The sequence below is a fragment of the Vulpes lagopus genome, chromosome 1 (genome assembly GCF_018345385.1).
Source record: "Vulpes lagopus strain Blue_001 chromosome 1, ASM1834538v1, whole genome shotgun sequence".
NCBI lineage: Eukaryota > Metazoa > Chordata > Mammalia > Carnivora > Canidae > Vulpes > Vulpes lagopus.
In genome coordinates, this window is record NC_054824.1 from 62,253,238 (window position 1) to 62,278,071 (window position 24,834).

The 24,834-nt window shown below is 45.5% G+C and overlaps 1 protein-coding gene across 23 annotated transcripts in view; it reads left to right on the plus strand.

Annotated features, from left to right (window-relative positions):
• Window positions 1–24,834, plus strand: part of TRERF1 (transcriptional regulating factor 1) — a 209,989-nt gene that overhangs the window by 181,169 nt on the left and 3,986 nt on the right. For 17 of the 23 annotated variants that reach the window (XR_005990218.1, XM_041770769.1, XM_041770804.1 and 14 more), the window contains 7 exons: window positions 180–319; window positions 451–554; window positions 2,293–2,368; window positions 9,979–10,067; window positions 11,957–12,124; window positions 18,011–18,214; window positions 21,165–21,412. Coding sequence is in view for 22 of the 23 variants with exons in the window: in XM_041770769.1 (XP_041626703.1) it covers window positions 180–319; window positions 451–554; window positions 2,293–2,368; window positions 9,979–10,067; window positions 11,957–12,124; window positions 18,011–18,214; window positions 21,165–21,412 (1,029 nt within the window). In the remaining variant the exon portion in view is untranslated. The remainder of the gene's footprint in view (window positions 1–179; window positions 320–450; window positions 555–2,292; window positions 2,369–9,978; window positions 10,068–11,956; window positions 12,125–18,010; window positions 18,215–21,164; window positions 21,413–24,834) is intronic. The other 6 variants (XM_041770866.1, XM_041770886.1, XM_041770923.1 and 3 more) reach the window with 3 other exon arrangements.

The window sequence follows — 24,834 nt, forward strand, 5'->3', positions numbered from 1 at the left end:
AAAGCTGTTCCTTATCCCAGTGAAAAGGCCATGCCTGGAATTTTAGGATCACACTGTGAGGAAGTGGCCCTGCATTCTTCTTGCAGAGGGAACTGGTTTCCTTCTTTTTCAAGTTCCTGACAGTTGCTCTTGACCTCAAATTGAAGACCATACTGTTGTTTTCGTTCTTGTCATTAAAGACGCATCAACATTGGCTTGAGGTTCCAAGCAGAGATCCCAGAACTTCAGGATGTCTCTGCCTTGGCCCAGGACACACACAAGGCCACACTGGTTTGGAAGCCCTGGCCAGAACTAGAAAACCATGACCTCCAGCAAAGAGGTATTGGCATGAGGCAAGAACCGGGTGGGAAAGGCCTGATCCTCTACAGGGGCATCTGGCTCTAGGATGGGTGTGTTTTTCCCTGAGACTGAGCTCTCTCTGATGTGGTGGCTCCTCATTGTTCCCAACAGTGGAGAACCTCCTGAACTTGTGCTGTTCAAGTGCATTGCCTGGTGGAGGGACCAATTCTGAATTTGCTTTGCACTCTCTCTTCGAGGCCAAAGGTGATGTGATGGTAAGGAATGGTGAAAATACACTTCACAGTTCACATTCTTCATGTCAGAATCCTAAAAAATGTTTTCCTGAGTTTCTGTGTTGTCCCACATACCCTAAAACCAATTCTTAAGATCATGACCAATCAATATGTTGCTATGTTCCCTATCTCATTGAGTAGGTCAGGATTTAAAGCCTGCAGGAGAACCTGCTGTTGGACTTCTGTGTATACATCTGTTCCTAAGTAATAATTGTGGTCACATCTGTCTTGGGAAATTAGAATTTCTTTTCAGCAGTCTTATAATTAGCATCAGAAACCTGGCCTCCAGTGATAGAGGTAGAAAGCTTTACTGAAATAAGACCTGGCCTGAAACAGCCTATCCTACTCTCCCGATTGTTCTTCCTTACCGTGGAAGCCAGCCAGTTTGATGTTCATTGAACTGTTTTCTCCCCTGACTAAAATGAAGTGTTTGGTGTGCATCAACTAGTGTCATTCTTTCACCTTTGACATGGTTCTGTGGTGTCCCCAAATCTGACCTTTGGCACCATTTTCCCAGGATCCAAGTGGCCCATTTGCCTGCTCCACCTGAGTTCTTGGCAAGAGCACTCAGTTGTCAACCTCATTTTCCCTTTTAGTAAATACATGGTTTTGTACCATTTTCAGCCTCTTGCTTTTTGATTTTATGAAAATGTGCAAGTAAACAAATGTCCCAATTACTACCTTCTCATGAGATTATTGACACCCTTCAAGGATTTTCTTTTTTTTTTTTTTAAACATTTTATTTTTATTTTATTTATTCATGAGAGACACATAGAGAGAGAGGCAGAGGGAGAAGCAGGCTCCATGCAGGGAGCCTGATGCGGGACTCGATCCCGGAACTCTAGAATCATGCCCTGAGTTGAAGGCAGATACTTAACCGCTGAGCCACCCAGGTGAGTGGCTTCAGGGATTTTCTAGAGTGTTAGAGAACACTCTTTAATCCTTAAAGACAAATGTTGCAAAGAGGCACTTCTCAAACTTTTACTTTTACACAGATCATTTGGGGCATCTTGTTAAAATGCAGATTCTTATTCAGCAACTCTGGACGTGGGGCCCAAGGTTCTTTGTTTCTAACCAGCTCCCAGCGGATCCCTGTGTTGCTGGTCCATGACCCACACTTGAAGAAGCAAGGCTCTAGACCTTTCTCTGCCTCTAACCCATCTTCTGTTCCCATCTACAATTCCACATGCACCATTTTTTTTTTAAAGTTGATGAGGCTGAAGGAGGCATATTTGAAAGGGTTCTTTAGCTGGTCTCTCTGGAAAGACAATGTATATATAATACAGTTATTACAATACAACCGTTTATGTTAAAGTTGTAATGAAATGCGGTTTTTCTGCAAAAACACTTATAAATCACCTGCTCATTTCCTTGGAGCCTTTCCCTAGAGATTCAGTCTTCATCCAGAGAAGGCCGCACTATCTCCCTGAGGCTGGGGCCTTCACCAAGGAAGAAGTGGGGTCTCCACTGGCCGCCTGTGTTTTTCTCAAACATGACCAATTGGCAGCAGGCATGGGCAGGGGGAGGTATCTGAATGCCGAATCCTGTTGGCCAGAAAGGAAGCCCCAGTTAGGGGAGCTCCCCTCTGGTTTTCCCTCCACCACCCCCAACTCCTGGCTGTGCACTGCTGAATCCTTTTCCTCCTTAGGTAATGCTCTGCCCATGGCACACAGACCCATTACTGACTCTCACCTTTTCTCTCCCATGGATCTATCTGCAGGCTGCTCTGGAAATGCTGCTGCTGCGGAAGCCAGTCAGGTTAAAATGTCATCCTTTAGCAAATTACCACTATGCCGGTAGGTGGCCAGGAGCCTTGTGCCCCATTGCTTCCCAAGAGCAGGCTCTTTGCATGTTTGGTGATGTCGCTTTTAATAATAATAATGCCAGTCCCATCCTAATCACCCCTTGTGAGCTCAAGGCCTTCTGGGGCCTAGCTGGTGGGGCAATTGTATTTGTTGGCTGAGTACTATTGGGTGTTTGTATGGAGTCCTGCCCCTTGTGGATGTGCCAGGAGCTGGGTGATCGTGGGCGGTACCTGCATGTGTGGCAGTGAGACTGGTGCGTCTGGGGAAGGAGCCAGAGAGGGGACAGCACAGAGACAACACTCAGCAGTTGGCTTTGGAATCATTCCTTGGCTTTGGAATCAGTGGACATGGGTTCAGATCTTGCCTGCATCCTTGGCCTTCTGGAACCTTAGTCTCCTCACCTGTGAAACGGGGCTCCTACTTCATCCCTTACAGCACTTTTGTGACGATTACAAATAGTAAATGTTGCGCAATACATGGCATATCCTAGTAGCTATTATTATTCATTTGTTGAATAATTATTTTTTTAGTATTTGCTGCATGCAAGAAACTGCTAAGTACTAAGATAAAACAGTGACTATGACAGACACATGGAATCCTTCCTCATGCTCATGTTTGGAGTGTGAGGAGGAAGTAGTAATCAACAGTAGATCACACTCATGGCAGGAGAAAGACGTACACGTATGCGTATGGTGTACATATACACGTGTGTATATAAGCCAGCATATACGTATGTTATATGTTTGCACATATGCATGATATGCACACACATGTACATATAAAGAGTGTGTTCTGCGAGGGTGTGGGTTAATGATGGCATCACCAATAAAGAGGAAGGAGAAAACACTTTTGAGAGAGTTGAATAGTACGAATCATGAAGAGAGAAGACAACAGGTCTGGGTGCCTGAGGTGACAAAATGAAGTCGAAATCAACATTTTGATTTCCACTAATGGGTAAACCCATCCATTCTGAGATGATTCTCCATGAGCCTGCCTAGGTTCTCCATTTCACAGGACGCCAAATCCTCCAATGTACTAAATACTTAAGTGGGCTTGGGGCCTGGTCAAACCTTTTCTAGTCCTCAGTCCAGGCAGCCAGATGGGCCTACCGTGTGAGGGCTGCTCTACAAATACTAGAGTGTCCTCAATGGGCACCCCACCGTGCCCACCACCCTTTGCCACACTCACTCTGCCCCTCTCATGAACCAACTTTCCTGCCTGTCATCACAGGGAGGAAAGGCCGCAGAAGCCGCTTACCTGAGCACAGACAGCCCTGGATGTCTGCCTGTAGATCCCTGTCAGCATGCAGGCCTCTACCCGACTTGGCAGGCACAAAATGGATACAGGAATAAGAAATCTGTCATTTAACTAGGGCCTAAGGGAGCCAGTTTCTTAATATTTTCTCCATCACTTCCTGCTTGGTCTGCCCCAAGTGTGGGTAGGAAGATGTGGGAGTCCTCCCTAATCTGCCATGGAAACAATTCAGTCCTCTTAATTCCCAGTGTCATCTGCTGCCCATTAAGCCCTGACAGGCTGTCCAGCCTCCTGGAGCCTGTCTCAGGCTTCTTTGTATAGTGGGCGAGACAGTTGATGACAGGGAGCTTCCCAACCATCTGCTGTAGCTGCACTCACCCTTGGGGTGACCAGGGTGGCTGGCGCCTCTGGGATGGTCAGCTCCAGCTGTGAGCAACCTCGTCTGAGACCCAGACCCCCTCCAGTTCTTCCCACTCTGCCAAGCAAGTATTAGATTGTTTTATGTGTGTCATGACATAATAAAATTTGGAAAGCTATGGACTAGAAGCCACCCGCCACCCCAAACAAATCAAAACAAAAATACTAAAATAATAGTAAGAATTTTGAAACTAAACTCTGCTAAAATTACCAATCTTTTGGGGTCCAGCTAATATGTTGCCCATCCTCAGACTCCTTGCCACTCAGGCAAACCAGGAAGCATTCTGTTGCCTTCTGGAATTTTCACCCCTTGGAGGCAAGAGAGGTGGACCTGAGGTGTGAAGGGTTGGTATTCCACTAGCCATGTGTTTCCAAGAAAAGGGTGCTCACCTGTCTGCCAGACATCTGCCTTCTCCAGGACATGATCACAGATTGGACCCCAGGGAATCTTATAGAACTATGAACAAAGATCAGAGGTCACTGGTCCCTAGAGTCTAGCCTGACTCCATCCCTTAATAGTTCCCTTCCAGGCCCCAGAGGAGACCCCAGAGTATACCCCCATCACATGTCCTAGTTATCAGCCACTGCCTCCTTCCTTCAGTTTGGTTCCAGAGTATAGGTGAATCCCATCCTCATGACCTTGTCCTGCCCTATCCTTTGTGCCCTATTGGGTTGCTCTCCAGTAGGACTCTGTGAGGCCAAGTCAGCATCACCGGAACACTATCTTCTGAATTGCCTTTGGCTTTGGCTCTGTGGCCGTGCCAGTGTGTCACCCCGCCCTAGCTCCCTGTCCTGGAGGCAAAGCAGAACAACTGAACTAGAAGACAGAGGCTACAAGTTTGGGGGAGACAGAGACCCAGGCCTATGAAAATCACTTCCCTTACTTTATTTATGACTTATCCCACCCCATCCCAAACAATTCAGTAAGAAAAAGAAAAAAAAGACCACTGATTGGGCCCAGGAGAGATACTAGTGTGGGTGAGCAGCTTGCCAAGGCTAGAGGAGGCCTGTACAAGATCCTTGGAGAAAGGAAGGTATCATTGCAGTGGCCCCCAGTGTGCTAATCCACACCCAGACCACACAGTCCAGCCCTTTCTGAGCAGCCTCCGCCCATGTGTGGGTAGCAGTTTGCAGAGGCTCCCAGCTAGTAGTTGGGTTGGGTGTAGAAGGCCTGAGCATGGGGGAGTTAGGGTGAGAGGACGCCTGGTTATAATTAAGCGGCTTGCGCATCCTTGGTTTTTCCATCGAACTGGTCATTCCTGCAGATGGGTGCGGACACTGGCCTTATGCTTCCTGGCAAGGGTGCAGCAGAGGCCACTGTCTGGCTCCCAGCCTAGTCCAGGCTCTTCCTGGGTCCCAAACCCTGACCTGACTCTGGACTTGCAGGATTCCTGGAGGAAATACACAATCGGTTAGCGAAGTCTTGTTCTCTGTCTTGGAAGCTGTCCTGTTGGACGAGGAGACAGAACTACGTACTCAAGAGTATACTTTGCAAGAAACACAGCTGTGATGTCATTTTCCAGGCATTCTTAGCTCATGTCTCTGGCTGGAGAGTAGTCACCTCAAGGGCAGGACCTGAGTTAATGCTTACTCTCTGGCTTTGCCTGACACAACACTGGTAAAGAAAGGGTCCTTGGATGAGCTCGAGGCCTGGATTCAGATGGAGGCCTCCCTTCCTTTTGCCTCCAGGGGGATCTTTGGCAGCAACCAACTTCTCCCTCTACTCCTAAAAAAATTATTCAGTCTTTACCCACTGTGGAAAACCTTTCACAGAAGCAAAGATCTGATTTAAAAACGGTCCCCCTTTTCCTGTAGTGAATGTATCTTCCTTGTGTATGTGCGATAACAGCACCATCACAAAAGTTTTTTCAGTCTTGAGAGGACGACGGAAGGGCCCTCTGTAAAAGATCCTGAGCCCAATTCTCTCACCGCTCCATGTCTCTTTTTAATTGCCTGGGTTCGCTATAGATCGCCCCAAATTTAGCCACAGTCCAGAGCCTGTTTCCCAGCAACCAAAGCTCAGAACATTTTTCCTCTGGATACTGTTCCAGCACCAGTTTCCTCAGTTAATTAGGCCCTTTGTAATTAGCCTTAATCGGCTTGTTAGGGGCCCCTGCTGATAACAGCCCAATAGCCAGGAATCCCCAGGTAGGACAAATGAGCACTGGGGGAATGTCAGCCCACTAACCCTGCGTGCATGCTGAGTGGACAGCAGGGATCCTGGAGAGGAAGAAAGGGCAGAGCAAGGGGAGGGTTAGAGGCAGCCCCTTGCCTCGGTTTTGCATTTTATCTTGGACTTGATCCAAGACACAGAATCCAGGAAGGGCTGGCTTAGAACTGTGTCTACAAATGAAGAAAGTGCTCCTGACAGAGCCTTCTAGGAATGAGATTCCTGAGCCTTTGCTTCACGGGATTACAGAAGGAATTTCGGGGATTCAGCAGTAGAAGACGGGGAGCGACCAGCAGCCAGGAGTAAGGCTGTGGGATTGGACCCATGCAGAACAAGGAATACCAGTGCCATGAATGCACGTCAGCAGAGAATAGTGTGTATCCCATAGATGTGGGCTGACTTGGAATCCCTTCCGCAAGTGGCCAGTGACATTCGTTGTGCACCTACCTAGGATCAAAGGCTGCTGTCTGTCAGAGAAGAGGAAACTGAGAGCCAGAGAAGTGGAATACATTTGCCTGAGACCACAGGATGACTCCTGTGGCAGAACTGGATTTGCAGATTGTAGTCTCTTGACTGAAGTCACCCCTTTTTTCACAGCACAGTGACTTTATCTGGGAAAAGCACATTCAGGTGTTTCTAGGCTTGGGCCTGGAAATTCAGTCCAGGAGCCCAAGGGTGGATTCTCACCCCCGTGGGCAATCTCATGACCAGGAGGTCAGGAAGATGGACCCTGCTCTAATGTGAGCGTAGAATGGATTTGCTTGACTCTGCCTCTCACTTCATAGACGCCCTTGTTGGATAGATATGTGTACACAGTACTATCTTGTGCACTAAAGCGCAACCCACAGGACTACATAGAAGAGCCATCTTTTACTCTCTGAGCACATGCTCCCTGCTGCGGCCCCCTGCAAGCCCTCAGAGCAGGAAAATGCAGCCCATTCTAATCCAGGACTGGTGGTTCAGAATGAATGCTCTCAGATGAGGAGACCGAAGACCCCATCACAGAGCAGCAGCCCTAAAAACCACCGAGGAGTCAGGAGGAATTCCCTTCCCCCATGAGGCTTGGGGTCGCCCATAACAGATGGTCCAGGAAGCTCCTTCACATCCAATGGAGTTGCAGCTAGCAAGCCATCTAGAGTCATGAAGGGACCCTATCTTAAAAGTAGACCTGGGTGTTTTAACACTGCTTCTTGGGCAGTAAGCAGATGACGACTCCTCTCCTGGCGTGTGGTGGAAGTAAGTGTATCCACACCATAGAGACTATGTGCTGGCCTGAGAAGGCTGCATGCCCTGTTAGTGTCTCACCAGGTCCCAGAGCTCCACTCTAACTTAGGAAACGTATTGTCTGGCTGACAGAGGAATGGATTCTCATTGATCTAGTTGGGTGTTTCCATCAGCAAAATGTCCCCTAATTCCCCACCTGAGATGCAACCCAGAGCTGCATGGGCTTTCGACCTGCAGCAGGGTAGCTTGACCAGGGATTCACCTGATGTGACATATCCCCATCATGATCCCCTTCCACCATCATATTTCTTTTTTTTAGATTTTTTTTTATTCATGAGAGACACAGAGAGAGAGAGGCAGAGACATAGGCAGACAGAGAAGCAGGCTCCCTGCCGAGAGCTAGATGCAGAGCTTGATCCCAGGATTCTGGGTTCATGCCCTGAGCCAAAGGCAGACCCTCAACCACTGAGCCACCCAGGCGTCCCCACCACCATTATATTTCTGATTCCTCTTACCTCTTTGCTATTTTTGATGGATACCTAAAGGAAACCATGGCTGCTCTTTGGTCATTCAACTAAATTGTTGGTAATCCTTTCCATCTCTTTCTACCTCTGCTCCTAAGCAACGGGAACATATGCTTGCTGGGACCCCAAGGCCTTGAATATTAGACAGAATTTGAGGAACACCGATGGAACCATTCTAGAAACCCAAATCCCACTGACCTCCTCTGCTCATGTCCACTTCAGCAAAGCTGCTTAATTCACCAGCCTCTCTTCTCCCTATTGTGATGGTTACACAGCCAGAGATGTCCCAATCTCCAGAACCTGTGGAAGATGCTTCTTTCTGCTGAGAATTGATCAGAAAGCCACTTTCCTTCTGGAAATAAACAGATAAACTTAAAAACCAAATAAATCAGGTGGTGGTGGCCCTGTGCTTTGGAGGTCTGAACCAGTACAACTCTGCAGAGCATATTGGTCTGGGGACACATCGCTCCGTCACACAGAGAAAGTGTTTATTTCAGAAATCTGAGTTTATATCACACTCACATATTCTCTCAAGGAACCTGAGTCACTAATTTTGGCTGAATCTTCCAAGGGGAAAAACAGTTCAGGTATCCTGTATGTTCATCTTCAACAGTCAACCAGGAAAATCCTGGGCTTATCCTGGTGAGGAGGACAAGTACTATGGTTGGGGGATTATAGCTCTGAGATGTGGAGGAATGTCAGAGGGCCAACCATGTATCATCCAAAGAATCAGATGTGGAGAACTCAACCAGAAAAATGAGGCAGAGTTTTCTGCAAACAGCCACAGGAATTGAGCCTTCCCTGGAGCCCCTAGAAATAGGACTTATCTTAGAAGTAAGCTTTATTTCTTACCCCGAACAGGCCAGGATCACCCATATGATGATCTGCATATCATGCTTTCTCATTTATGGAGGTTAAAAAAGTGTGAAAATCAAGTTTAGCCACCAAGGCAGATGCACCAACCCAGGATTTCTGGGCTTCTTCCTCACCAGTCTGCAGATCTATCAAGGGGATGGTCCCACTCCCCTCTCCAACCTCATCTGCTTGCCAGGAGTTTATTAGATAAACTGTACTGGACTACTGCTCCTTCTCTGAACACCTCCATTTCCTCATCTGTAAAATGGGTAACAGTAATGCCAATCTTACCAGGGTTATTGGTAGAGCCAAATGACTAATACCCGTCAAGTGCTTAGAATCTGGCACATAGTAGGCACTTAGAAATGCTTGGGTTTGGTGGGTTTTTTCCCTAGCACAGTGTCTTGCATGTAGTAGACACCTAATAAATACCTGCTGAATGAATGAATGCATCATCTTGTTCTTGCCTCTCACTTTTGTCTCAGCCACTTTTTCTCCCCAGAATTCTTTTCCTCTCCTTCTTGCCTGAACTGCTTCTGTGTGTCCTTTAAAACTCAGCTCAGGTATTTTTCTCTACCTGGAAGCCTTACCCTAACCTGAGCATGAGGCTGCTTCTCTGTGCCCCATTGGCACATGCCCTCCATCTCATCATTGCAGCCATTACCCTGAACACCATGGGCTCCTGATTTTTCTCCCGACTAGATGGTGAGCATCTTGAGGGTGGAGATTGCCGAAGCTGCCACATCTTGAGGAGCACTTACTACATGAACACTTGCAGTCTTGAACAGCAGAATTACAATTTGTTGAGCACTCACTGCCTTCCAGTTACTAAGCTAAGCACTTGTGGTGCGTTATCTTCCTTCACCTTTGCAAAAATCACAAAAGCTAAGGACAATTAGAATTATTCCCATTTGTAGGTAACCAGACTGAGTCTTGGGTTCACTAACTTGCCAAGGTCAAGTCTACATAGCTGGGATTTTGAACCCAGGCGTCAGGGTTGCTAACCATTACACTATGTTGGCTTTTTGTTCAAACAAGAGTTGGATATGGATTATATCACTTCTAAACAGTCGTGTTTTGTAATATAACTAAGTAAACCAGCACCTAAAAGTAGGGAGAACTTTGTGTGTTCTTATGACGTTTCTGTTCTGTTGTAGGTTCGGACAAGTGGACCTCCCTCGAAAGAAAACTGTTTAATAAAGCACTAGCCACTTACAGCAAAGACTTTATTTTTGTACAGAAGATGGTAAGCATGCTTTTTCCAGTCACTCACTTAAAATTGAAGTTGGGAACTTCTATATCTAAAGACATACAGAAATATTTGGTACTTGTTGAACACTCTCACGAAAAGAATGTCTCCCGCCTCTCTCTGATGGAGGATGTTAGGGTTGTTCCAGTTTCGGGATATACTGAAGAAGGAGAACCTAGATTATTTGGACACAGTGGTAGGGGGTTATATATTTATTTTAATAAATACACGTAATTTATAATCTATCAGAATAAATAGAACTGGGCCTGTTGGTTTACCATTTACATAACTTATTTCATGTATATTTGACAGATTTATCGTGTTTTGACCATTTTTTTCTGAGACATTGGAGAAGGGAAGATGTGTGCCTTCCCCCTAGCCAGTAGCAGAGTTTCTGGTGTTGGACCTGTAATCATAATGACAGTAGTAATAAAAACAATATTTTGTATATACAGCATCTCACAACAAAATAGAACTCTTCTACACAAACAAAATCGCACTTCTATAGCAGATAATGAACTTCATAGGCCTTAATTGGCTAAGAGGTGGTTCAGGCTAAAAGTTTAAATGATTCCAAGAGTGTTTCAGAAAGTCCGTGAACAATGGAGCCATATTGTGTTATTAAAGTCATTAAAATGTTCAAGTTCACAGAGAACAGAGCTTGCAGGTAACAGCTCCCACTGGCTCTGGGCTGGGCCAAGCCAATGCCACCCAGTGGGTGTCTATCTCCTGTCCCTAATCTAGGGCCTTCCTGATGGACAAGAATCAAAACAGGCAGACTCTTCTCTCCCACCTGCCTCTCTCTGCAGATCTGTATTCACCCTTGCCTTACCCTACCTTGGAGGCCACCACACTCTTTGCTGCCCCCGTAAGCTCAGCAGCTTCCATACTCTCCTCTTTTTTGAGAGGGGACCTCAAAAGGAAACCTCCTGACCTGTCAGAGGCCCTCCCCACACCTTGCAGGGCTACACCTTGTTGACCAATCATGTGTTGTGTCATGTATCGTGCTTGCCAGGCGACATGGCTTTTTCAACAAGCACTCTCCAAGACAGTGTCCCCACTCCCTGAGCAGCTCTAATATAGCAATTCAAGGTATAGAGTGATGTGAAGGAGGCATCTTCAGGAAGACAGGACTTCTGGTGTTGCCCCTCATCTCTCTCGGTTTGGGTGGCTGGTTCCCCACCTCCAGAAGTATGGCCAGCCATTTATCTGCCTCCAGAAAAGCCACATTATTGAACCCCACCTTGAGCTTAGAGATACAGGAACTACACAACAGCATTTTTTTTTCTCTTTAGAACACATGTACCTTTGCCCCCTTGAGGGAGGTCAGGGCAAGGTTTGTTTCCTGCAGAAACTAAGCTCTTGTCGCCATAACTTTTGCCTTACATTCCTGTTCGATTACTAAGGCACATTTTTCATAAATAGATTTTGAAGGTCAACTAGCCAGAGAGCCACGTACGCTCAAGCAAATTAAATGAAAAAGCTCGCTGCTTTATGGGTTAAAAAAAAAGAATGAGCTCTCTATGGGCCGACATGAAAAAAAATCTTCAGGCTATATTGTTAGAAAAATCAAGTTGCAAGACAGCATAGATAGCATGCCACCTTTTGTGAGAAGAAATACGCTTTCTTGTTCTTTGGTATATGCACAAAGAGATTCTGGAATGATACCGAAGAAATTAAGAAGAGGGGCTAGCTGTGTGACAGGGGTGGGAGGTGAGAACTACATGGAGGGAGACCAGGCCCAGAAGGAGGTTTTTCACTATCTACATTTCTTTATTGAATTGCAAACATCTAGTACCTATTACAAAATTAACTTTTCACAAAAGCCTGCGGCTTGATATGCGCTGTGTGCTGCCGAACTGATCTAGAGATGGCTTTCCTGGCAGGTGAAGTCTAAGACAGTGGCTCAGTGTGTGGAGTACTACTACACGTGGAAAAAGATAATGCGCTTGGGGCGGAAACATCGGACACGCCTCGCAGAAATCGATGATTCTGTGGTGAGTGAAGCTGCTCAGTCGCTGCTTATGCGGGCCCCGCTCCCGCCCCACACCCAGGTTAGTAAGTGGCTGGTGTTTGGCTCAGCTTTACTGAAGTGACGACAGTGAGCGGGTGACAGGCCCACCCCCTTGTGGGATTCAGGCCTCGACTTCCTGGCACAGAAATGCGGAAGGAAGGTGGTTCTGGGTTTGCCCCATACCTTAGTGGTCAGTTAAGTGGATGAGGACTGGCCTGGCTTTCTTTCAAGGCAGGCAGGGTCAAGGGAGTGAACTCAGAGTAGTCCCAGCCTTGACTTGATGCCTTATAAGTGGGTGCCTTTGACAGCCCAGGATATCTTCCCTGATCCACCACATCAGTGGTGCTGCTAACCAGAGAACCAGAGCCCTCGGATTTTACCACAGCGTCCTTTAAGCACGACCAAGGAGGAGCTCTGGCCTCTAGATAGTGCCAGGAATTCTCAATTATTGAGGAATAGTTAGCAGTGTGTGTGTTATTCTAATCCTTAATCACTATTTATCCTCGACTGATTTCCTTCAGTGGCAGATGATCCAAAGTTGTCTGTGTATTAAGTATACACTAAAGACATAATACACTAAAGACTTAAAGACGTTGAAATCGTCTCTGAACTCCTAATGCATGGCTTCAGTAATTACTATCACTTTTGTCCTTATGGTTAACTCTTTTTTTCTGCATCCGTAGCCAGGGAAAATCACACATTGTGGAAAACATTATCTGTCATGCATGGGTGTGTGAAAATGGCATGTCTTACAACAGATTAGTAAACTCCAGGCTGTCACCATTGGGGAAAGTGTTTGGAATTCATATTGTTGTGAATATCTGTGATTATACTTTCATTCCCAATCATGCCCCAGTTGTAAGTGCTGGCACATTCGTGGCTTATTTTCTTTAACAGACACTTAAATGGCACTTTCTATGTGTCGGGCATTGTGCTAAGCCCTTTATGGATACTGACTCATTTAATCCTCATAGCCAATCTGTGGGGTAGGATGCTGAGGCACAGAGCCTAGATAACTTAGCCAGGTCAAATGGCTGGTGAGCATGTTGGCTGATTCCCTGTGTGATACTTAAGAGCAGTCAAATGCAAATTCTTTTAGAGAAGTATAAAAACTTGGACTCATTAATGCCCCAAGGTCCAAGTTCCTACCTAAGAATGATCCTAGCTATGAAACATACACACATATTTGAATTTATGTTCAGACCAGATATCAAGAAGAAATCAGCATCCGTATCCAAGATAATGGTGTTCTGTGTTCACGGTTTCCCATGACCAGGGCTTTTGTTTGAGTGGTTGAAGCAGTGCTGTCTCAGATCTGTATAGCATTGCTCTCACCTGTGGTCTGATGTTTAAAAAAGCAATGTGGCCTCTTCTGGCTCAATCAGCTGAAAGCAGTTGAGTTCCCACAATGTAAACAACGATATGTATGTGGTGCTACGGGTGACCCAAGGATGTTAACTGGCCTCTGTCCCCACACACACACCAGGAGCATACACTGAAGTTGGGAAGAAGTGGCATACACAAATAGAAGCTTTAGCATGAATTCCAAGAGTGTGCAAGCAAAGTAAGACAAGAACCAGAAGGGCTTGGATAGGGCCAGCCTCTCTCATCCAGCTCCACCATTCTACAGGCAGAGCTTTGAGACCCAAAGAGGGAAAGAAAGGGGTACCTAAGGTCACGCAGAGCATTACTTTACAAATGAGTGGCCTAGACAGCAAACAAGGAAGCATGAAGAATCCTGCCCTTGCCGATCGGGGACCTGGCTCCTAACCCTACTGACCTATAAAATGGAGCAGATGGTTTAGATGATTTGGAAAGTCCCTTTCAGTTCTGAAGTATTCTGTCAGAGTCCTGTTTTGGAAGAAGGCAAAATCAGAGGATATGGTTTCCTAAGGCAAAATGATGTCTCTCCAGTTGTGTGTTACCAAGTGCCTAGAGGAGTTCCTGGCATCATATGGCTACTCTAAATATTTGTTGAACGAATTGAATGAACGTCATTCCCAGATAGGAGTCACTGTGGACCATAGCAACGGTCCCTCTCTGAACTCACTACAGGGAGCTGGGGTGAACAGAAGGATTCAGAGCAGGGGATTGCTGCTAAGGAAGTTGTTACCATATGAGGAAGAGGTGCCATTGTGGGCCACTAGGGCTCTGGAAATGGTGCAGAAAGGCCCAGGCCAGCATGTAGCCTCAGACTGAGGAGGAGAGTTTAAGATGATGCCCAAGAGACCACACCTTCTTGGGCTTATTTGCCAGGTGCCAGCATTTGCTGGATCAGGAGCATCCTCACCTTTGTTACCTTAAGGAAAACAAAAAGCTATGTGCAAAGATGACTCAGGCCCACCAAAAAAAAAAAAAAAAAAAGTCTTGGTTTAAGGCCAGCATTAACATGGTAGCTCACAGCTCCCTTTCAGTCACTGCGAAGGCACAGTCAGTCTTCTAAGGAAAGTTTGCAAAGTAGAGATGAAAAATTGGGATCATGCAAGAAATGAGGGTGCAGAAGGCATAGTCCTAAGGGTCCTGCCACCAGGGTCCTGCCCTTTGTCTTCTCGGCCTGCCTGGACACCTGGGATAGCTTCCTGATCATAGGTCCTCAGTATTTCATCCCTGATGGAATATGATGGAACACACTCAGGTAGTTCAGGGACTTCTATGGGGAGAAGGGAAAGGAGAGTTTGGGAGGAATGGCTGTTCTTTAGGTAGTCAGAAGGCCAACATAACACAGTAGCTTACCCCGCTGAGTAGACTTCTGGCCTGAGGCCACAACAGATCCTACCACCTTGGAGGCAAAAGGAGGGGACTGGGTGGGCTCTATTAAGGACATGGGGGCAGAGAGTGCTGATCACACCTTCCTGTCTCCTGCCCAAGTTCATACTCCCAATCAGGGCCAATCTGTGAATCTGCTTGTAAATTCAGCACAATTCAAGAAATTAAGTGAGAAAACAACTGACTTTGGAAGATAGCAGTCAGGACTCCCAAGGGCAAAGCTCACTCGTGATCTGAACACCTAAGTTACTACAACATGGTCTACTGACGGGGTGCTTGGAAAATCTCCTGCCACCCTTTGACATTTATAGGCAGCTGTTTCCAATGGTTTTGAGGGGGTTAGGATCTCCATGTTTGGGCTGAAAATCTAAACTGTGTGCAGATGGACACCTGTTCCCCTGTGGACATTTGCTACGGGCCCAATAAATGGACAAGGCCAAGGTTTTGAAATCACATAGTTTAGGTTTCAATCTCAATCCAACTTCTTTACCAGCTATGTGACCTTGGGGAAAATTGTTCTTTGGCCAATTTCCTCATTTGTTTAAAAAAGGAAAATTTGTACAGGGTTATCATGCACACCAGAAATTTTGTGTATATGTATGTGTGCACACGTTATGTGTGTATGTGTGTGGTGCCTGATTTATAGCAGGCATTCAACATGTTTTCATCACCATCACCATCATCATCAGTAACTGTGACACTCAGATTTGTGTCTCTGAGTAAATTTGGGCTGTCAAGTATTTGTATTTTAACTTACAAGTGTCTCATAATGCGAATTCCATTTGCATGCCTGAGAAATAAGAAATCATCCTCCTCAAGACACTCTTACTGCAGACACTCAAAGTTTTAAGCACCATGTTAAATATATCACCATCTCCCCATCTTGCATTTACCCACCTTCTACCAATTTTGGAATATTATTTAACGTTTCATTTCACAATACATCATGAAATGGCCAACTTGTTGATACAAAGTTTTACATGTTAGGATTTTTGTCCTCCTATCTTCGTATCTCTTAGTCACTTTGGTAAGCCATATGGCTTGATGATAAATCATTTTGTGAACATGTATAGATAGATTGCCAGTTGAAATAAAACCTGTCTAAATTCCAGAGACATACATAATCACAGTACAATATAATTTAATCTGTAATTTTGTGGCTATATGGAATATCTCTTTCTAAGAGTTTTTAAGCAAAAAAAAAAAAAAAGCCATTGTGAGAAAATTGTAATTATAACAAGCACTGTATAACAAGCACTATAACAAATGCCATTGTCATTAAAAGTTATTGTGTAATCTATTTTAAGTGCCTAGCTAGAAGCCAAGGCCTGCTTAATAAACCGATATTTGAGTTCACAAAGTTCCAGTTCTATAAAGGAATGGAGTGAACCGTTGGGAGTTCGACATAACGTGGTTTTACCTGAAACTCCTTGAGGTTCAAAGATGATGGAGTCACATGGGAATCAGACTATTTAAGTTAAATCAACCCGTGTCATAAGAGACCTTCATAAGAGACCTTCAACTATAGTTGAAGTCATAGGAGACTCATGTATCATGAATCACTCTGTGAAATGAAATAGGCCAACATCTGTACTCATTGAAGTCTTTTCAGCAAATGTAATCATTACTAGTTAATCATAATTAACCCACTGGAAACTGAAGCCATTTCTTAAGTACACCCTGTTGCTGCAGCTTCTCAAATATGCATATATATGATATTAAATGCAGACCCCGGTGGAACAGTGCCAGAGTGTTCAACGCCCCATATTTACTGGCATTGTCTTTCCCCCACCCCCAATCCAAACTGGAGAGAGAAATCTGTGGTTTCTGAATCCCAGGGTATTGCTCTACTCTTAGAAATCTTCATCTTTTTCGGGAATTTTCGCTTCTGAGTTCTAAGAATCGTAGGTTCCCCCAGGGTTACATCACTCTCTGGGATAAAACAGACTGGAGCCCATGTGCTTTAGGCAGAGCCTAGCAGATACAATTGACTTGTCAGGGTTGGAGGCAGCAGGACATGCCTTTTGTTTCCTCATCTGTAAAATGGGAGGATGTTTCCAGCTGGTTGGGTACGACAGCAAACATGAAAACACTTTGTAATCTGTGAAGTGCTGTGCAACAGAAACTGGAGTAAGATTGACATAACCGAGAACTCCCTCTCCCTGAGCCTCAGTCCTTTCTCAGCCTGGAGGAGCCAGCCTCCCTCTTTGAAGACAGAGAGCAGAGTAATGTAGTTAAACAAGAAGTAGGAGGAGGGCCTCCTGCATTTCTGGCCTCCATTTCAGCCCTCCCACAGTAGGACACCAGGCTGCTCCAAGGACTTACTACCTTGTTAATTATGGGGAAGGCAGGACTTCCTGCTGTGTTCTCCACCTGTTTGCTGTCCTGGAAAAGGGGGAAGGGACCCAGTAGCAGCGAGTAATATTTTTCATGTGCTTTTTCATAGAATGACTCTGAAAGACATTTCTCCAAGCCCATAATGAAAGTTCAAAAAGAAAGAAAGAAAGAAAGCAGGGTAGAGGGACGTCCCTTTCTCTCTTCTCTCCTAAAAGTCACTGCCATTCACTCTTGGATTCTATTTTGACAAGAGCAAGGAGGAGCCCATCAGAGCACTGTGGGTTACATGCTATCCACAGGCCGTGGGTCAAATCAGACATGTAGGGCATCTCGCATGGAAATGTATCATAAGGCCTATAAACAAATCATTTTATGGGTCTTTAGTCTCTCTCCAGAGGGGTTTCCACAGTATCACTGCGTGCTTGAAAACCCTCCTCACTGCTCTGGGGAGACAGGGCTGCTCACAAGCAAGTTTTAATCCATTTCAAGGCCTGCTGGTCTTGAAGAAGGGGGAGAAATTCTACACACAGAAATCTCTCCTCTCTGCCTTAGTAGATTTTTATATAAGTGGTGAGGGGACCCAAAGTGGAGCAGGGGGACTTCCTGGACCTCAAAGCCCCCAGGCGTCCTATGATCGACCTGGTAGAGACAGTAGGCCCTCCCCAGGGGGCTCTGTCACCGTTCTTCAGGCAGAGAGACACCCACCCCTCCCACCACCACTGTGTTCAGCCCGTCTCTCCTCTTCTGGCCCATGACTCTGTTTATCACTAAAAATGCCATTTGTCTGATGCCCCCTCTTTTGCTTTTATTGCCTTACCACCAGACAAGTGAAGAAGAGGAAGAGTTAGAGGAGGAGGAGGAGGACCCAGAGGAAGATAGGAAATCCACAAGAGAAGAGGAGAGTGAAGTGCCCAAGTCTCCTGAGCCACCACCAGGCCCTGTGCTAGCTCCCGCGGAGGGGCCGCCCCTGCAGGCCCTCGGCCAGCCCTCTGGCTCCTTCATCTGTGAGATGCCCAACTGTGGCGCTGTAAGTATCTCTGCGTCATCCTCTGGGGACCTGGACTAGGAGGGTAATTAGCGGTGTCTGGCTTTAAGGACAGTGCATTTTAGAAACAGTGCACTTCTGGCAAGGAAAGCTTCACAGAGAGGGTTCCACGTTGCCATGGGCTCTTTTCCTAGTGGGGAGATGTTGCTGTGCTGCATGCTCTGGGGCCACAGAGAAGGTCCCTGCCCGCAGGACGAACGTGATCCACAGCCCTTCAGCGCTGCAATGCATGGTTCTGCAGTGAACCTCGGCCTCCAAGACTTAACACCCCATGTTTCTTGGTGCCTCTCCACTCCCCTGGGCCATGTGACTCGAGGTCATGCCCTGTAAGCATGCATTTAAATGCCCTGGGGGAGCCCACAGAGGAGGCTTACCTTTTTATAAGGAATTATCCCCATTCCTGGCCATCTGACCCGTCTGGAACGTTTGCAGTATTATTCATTCAAATGTCATTAATTTGAAATTTGAGAAAGTCAGTGCAACGATGTAGCTAAAGTGTACCTGTGTACTCTTTGGGGGAGAACCAAAAATATTTTACTAAGCAAATTAATCATGTAAACAGACCGAAAGGGTGTCTATGATTATTTAACCTAGTACTTTTCAAGTACATTGGAAATATCATTTAGAGGAGCACCTGGTTGGCTCAGTGGTTGAGAGTCGGTCTGCCTTTGGCTCAGGGTGTGACCCTGGGGTCCTGAGATCAAGTCCCACATCAGGGCCTGCTTCTCCCTCAGCCTATGTCTCTGCCTCTCTCTGTGTCTCTCATGAGTAAATATATAAAATCAAGAAAGAAAGAAATAAAGAAAGAAGAAAGAAAGGAAGGAAGGAAGGAAGGAAGGAAGGAAGGGGGGGAGAGAGAGAGAGAAAAGGAAAGAAAGAAAGAAAGAAAGAAAGAAAGAAAGAAAGAAAGAAAGAAAGAAAGAAAGAAAGAAGAAAGAAAGAAAGAAATATCATTTAGCTAAAATAAAACAAATTCACAAATTCACTATTTCATCATTCTTAGCACTAAGGAAGGCCCTACAGAGTCTGCACTTAGCCTGGCCTAAGGCTCCCAGTGTATTTTAAAAGATATATATATATATTTTTTTTTAAGTTGCTAACTTTAGACTTTTCAGTCCCTCACCGGTCCTCCACTAGCCTGAATTATTAAACTTTTCCTGAATCAGATTTCTTAAAGCCAGGCACACCTGTACAGGTGAGTTCTAGAGGTATTACTCAGAAAATGAAAATGTTCCTCCTTCACCAGAAGCTCTGTGTTCTCCAAGCTGGTGTTCATCTCTGCTTGTACATTATTATCCAGGACAATACTGTTTTCCAGAGTGTATTGAATGCTGCTTGATGAGTCTGTCACTTAGATGGAGAAAGCAGTAGTCTTTAAAATATTTAGATACTAAAGCAAAAATTCACTTGATTTATGTTTGAGAAGAAAATGAAGAAGTAAGAAAAAAAGATATATACATTTTGCATTAGCTTTGAAGAGAACATAAGAAATTGCTAGCTTGTCTCTTTGATGTTTAATGACCTGGAAGCATCACCACATCATTTCCATTTTGTATAGAGCGCTTCCGTTCACTCACATTTAAGATGTGACTTTAAATGACAGTATTTCTGGATGAATTTGTTTAGAAATTCACTGTCTTGTCAATTCATAGTTTTGGTGTACAGTAAATTCTTGACTGAGGGGAAAGTCAAGTCATCTTTCACTTTTTCCAATCAGAAATGCTCAGCAAACTGGATCTTTTTAATGACTTTTAAAATTCACAGGGAAAAAGCATGTTGGTTTTATTCCTTGCCTCACCCTGGAGGCTTTGGTTGCTAAATCAGCCATAAATCTTTTTTTTTTTTCTGGTAAGACCATAAACAGAGCTCATGAACTTCACATAGAGCAAACCACCGACAGCTCAGTGGGTATGCCTGTCAGCTGATGTGTTTAACAAGCTGGAAGTTGGGGCTCTTCGAATTCAGGGGAGTGGGTTGCATCTCTTTACAGTAGTGGCACTCAACTGAGAATGATTTTTGTTCCCCAAGAACATTTGGCAATGTCTGGCAACATTTACGACAAATCTGGAGAGGTGCTGTTGGCTTCTCCTGGGTAGAGGTCAGGGATGCTGCAAAATGTCCTATTTAACACAGCAACAAAAACTGTCTAGCCCCAAATGTCAGTAGTACTGAGGTTGGGAGAGCTTGCTCTATGGCACGCTTCAAAACACTGTCCAGATCCTTCCCCTTTTTATCAACCTGCAGTAAAACTTGGGAGTCTGAAACATTGCATCCACAATTGGCCACTAATTGAGGCTTGGCCGTAACGTACAGAATTTATCAGAGCAGCTAATCCAGTGTCTCTCCAACTTTGTTCTTGGGGCTCTAAGAGCTTTCCGTAGGGGGTGGGGATGGGGGAGATAGAGCTGAGCCAAGAGGCTCACTTTTGGGGTGTGGGCCCTATTTCAGCCAGAGCACCTCTGCTTTTAACTTTCAGCTTTTGAGCAAGACATGATTTGTTTTTGTTTTGTTTTGTTGAAGTAAATGAAAGAAAGGAGAAAAGAAAAGAGGGAGGGAGGAGAGATAATTGCTGATTTAAAAAAAAAAAATTGGAAAGCTGGTCAACTCCCTCATCTTACAGATAAAAAAAAAATCAGGTGTACAGAGGGGAAATGGCCCAGCAGCCTTCCCTTTGAGACAGAGGCGCTGGCCCCCCTCTGGACGGTAGCTCTGTCCTTCAGACTGCACCGCACCTCTTCTTGTCTTCAGATTGTAACGACAATGTGTTTTTTTATGGCACAGTGTTTGTAGCTGTAGTGTTTGACCTTGACTTTTTGTGCATATATCCAAAGTTTGCTTACATGAGAACCCCACACCCTGTCGTCATTAGACACTGTTTCAAGTATCATGTGTTTCACCACTGAGTAACTAATAACCCTAATTTCCTTTTCAGGACTGTAGATGTCATGTCACTCCCTTTCTTCCCCAGGTGTTCAGCTCCCGACAGGCACTGAATGGCCATGCCCGCATCCATGGTGGCACCAACCAGGTGACCAAAGCCCGGGGTGCCATCCCCTCTGGGAAGCAGAAGCCAGGCAACGCCCAGAGTGGGTACTGCTCAGTGAAGAGCTCACCCTCTCACAGCACCACCAGTGGCGAGACAGACCCCACTACCATCTTCCCCTGCAAGGAGTGTGGCAAGTAGGTGCAATTGGATCAGGGGCTGAATCTAAGTTTTTGTGATGAATAATTGCTCTGTGGAGGCCAGGCCAACATGGGTCTGAGGTTCTTTAGCTAGAAAAAGAACCCAGTGTCTCCAAATACTCCCGCATATCATCCTTGCGGTCAGCACGGTGCCTTAGGGTGGGTGGACCTTGTCTCTGACTCAGAATATGGTCGTTCTGATATCCTAATGCCTCATAAGGACACTCATCTTCAGAGCAAACCTCTAGTAACAAAAACTTCACTCTTCTTCAGAAATGGCAGGTGGGACTCTAATTCCCGCTTCATCTCTTCACACCCAAACCACATCCACTAGTGTTGCTGTCTCTTGCATCCCTGCTGAGTGGTTTGAGAATGGCTCTGAAACACCCATCAGGAACTATCCTACCACTCCCAGCCCATTCCTGTGTCTGGGGCAGACATCACTAACCCATTGCTATACTCTTCACTGTCATCTTAAGATAGGACCTCACATCTTTTCCATTGGGATTTTTCACGCAGGCACAGCCCATTGATCAGGATGACTCATGAGATAAAGCCTCTTTGTCATGCCTGCCCTTTCAAGTATGATTCAAGACAACTGAGAGAGAAAAACTGACAGTAGGCTGTAATAGTAACACCTCACATTTGCTGAGCACTCATTTTGTTACATGCTTTATGTGCAGGAGCTCATTTTAACCCTCGCACAGAAACTCCACGTGATACAGAGACTATTTTTATCCTTGTTGTACAAATAAAGATTGAAAGTTCGTTAAAATGACTTGCCTCAGGGCACACCCCGCAATAAGAGCAGAGCTGAGATTTGGACCAGTCTCTGTTCAAGTGCAGAGCCTGGGCTCCTGACCACTGCTCCATCCTATTGGTTTGTTTGTTTGTTTTAAGGAGAAAATACATTGAGGGGCACCTGGGTGGCTTTGAAGGTTAAGCGGCTGCCTTCGGCTTGGGTCATGATACCAGGGTCCTGGGATTAAGCCCCACATCAAACTCCCTGCTAAGAGGGGAGTCTGCTTCTCCCTCTCACTCTGCCCCTCCCCCTGCTGGTTGCTCTCTCTCAAATAAATAAATAAAATCTTCTAAAAAAATATTATTGATGGTAAAGATGCACAAGGGTTCCCTCCCACAGCATCCACTGTAGACTTCCACTTCTCAGTGAGTCTGCCTGACTTGGAGGAGTTGTCATGAGTGACTTCCTTTAGCATCCCTAGTTGTTAAAATGAGGCCAAACTGGGACCTTTGCTTAGAATACTCACTCTCGTTAGGATATTTCAGACAATTTACTAGTTCCTGCTATTTATCAGGTACTATTTGCCTGGCAGTGTTTTAAAGGATTTTTTCAGGGATCCCTGGGTAGTTCAGCGGTTAAGCGCCTGCCTTTGGCCCAGGGAGTGGTCCTGGAGCCCCGGGATCGAGTCCCGTGAATGCGTGGAGCCCATTTCTCCTTCTGCCTGTGTCTCTGCCCCCCTCCCTGTGTCTCTCATGAATAAATAAATAAAATCTTTAAAAAAATAAAGGATTTTTACATATATTAATTTAACCTTTAGTACAGTAACATAGCCACTTTTAGTAACTTATTTTTTTTTTAAGATTGTATTTATTTATTTGAAAGAGAGAGACAGAGATAGTGAAATAGAGAATGAGCAGGGAGGCGAGGGAGAAGCAAGCTCCCTGATGACCAGGGAGCCCCGTGTGGGGCTGGATCCCAGGACCCCGGGATCATGACCTGAGCTAAAGCCAAATGCTCAACCGACTGAACCACCCAGGCACCCCTATAGCTTCTTTTTTACAAGCAGAGAAAATGAGGCAAATCTGAGTCAGGATTCAGGCCTTGCAGCCTGACCCAGGCCAGCGCTCTCAGCCTCTGAGTAAACCTAAGTCTGTTTGGTGGCACTCACCATAGGGAGCTGCACCGCGCAGCGATCTTTCCTCTGAAGCGCGCATCTGAAGCGCACAGAGATGGGGGAGATGGTTTTAGTGCAGCTCTCCTGTGTTCTGATACCCTTCAAGCCGTATCATCTTCATCTTAACTGCAGAAAAGTGAGCCCCCAGATTGATCATTAGGCTTCCTGACTTGAAGTAATGAGCTATCTTCAGACTGACCCCCCTTTTATCTCCTACCTATGCCCTGAGAGGAGCCAACACCTCCACTCACTTCCCTACAAACAGGCGACAACTCCTTATTCCACCAGGTGGAGACAAAGAACATTTTAACAAACAAAAATTAGCATTTGGAGCTTTCTGGCTGTCTCTCAGTGACATCCATTAAGTGTTTTTCTTGTCTTGTTTTTATGTTGCTTGGGACCTTTTAATACCATAACTCTAGTTAAGATTTTGTGGAAAATAGAAATATTTTCTGTGGTTTTCCGGAGTAGGAATAACAGGCGAATGTTTGCAGAGTGCCTATTTTAGCTGCTGAAATTATGTTCATTACATTAAACAGTTTCAATATGTGCAATTGTGATTCATCAACTCTGCTTGTCTTAGAAATCAGAGGGTTTTTTTTTTTTTTCCTTTTACGAGCTCAGGAACGAATGCAGGATATTTGTGCCACCCCCTCTCCAAAAACAGTCTCACATCTGGGCAAATGGTTTCTGAAAAAGGTTCAGAGAGAAATATTTTAGGCTTTGCAGGCCATACTATCTGTGTCACAATTATTTAGCTCTGCCGTTGCAGAGCAGAGCCGCCAAAGACGGTCCATAAACAAATAGACATGGCCGTGTTCCAGTAAAACTTTATTTACAAAAATTCAGTGGGCTGGATTTGGTCCACTGACCATAGTTTGCGGGTGCCTCATCCCAGAGTTTCTCAACCTCAGCAGTGACATTTGGGTCTGATAAGTCCCTTGTTTGGGGACTTGCATTTTAGGATATGTAGCCATGTCCCTGGCATCTGGCCACTAGATTCGAGAATACCATCCTCTCCTCGAGTTGTGAGTCAGAAATGTCTCCAGACCTCACCAGGTGTCCCTGGGGAGGCAAAAATCACCCACAGCTGAGAACTACTATTTCGTTCTAAAGCTATTTTGTTCTAAAGAAGTAGGAAATTATGATAATATGATGACCAACGAGAAGGGGTCTTAGATGAAAAGGCATGGTGGGTGCAGCTCAGAAGTCAGGTACAATGAAGATGGAATGGAGAGCATTGGATTTGGCCACAGAGAGTTAGTTATTGGCGACCTTGAGGAGAGGGTCTAGGCAGCAGTGGAGGGGACAAGCGTCCAGTTGGAGAGGGTAAAGGAAAGGGGGGGAATATACCAAGTGTGAAGGACCAAGAAGAGCTTTTAAGAAATTTGACTGTGGAATAACAGGGACAGAAGCCAAAGACAGGTGATGGGTTCCATTTTGGGAACTATCAGAGCTCAGTGCTTGATTGAGGGATTCTCAGGTTTGTGATGAGGAGAGAAA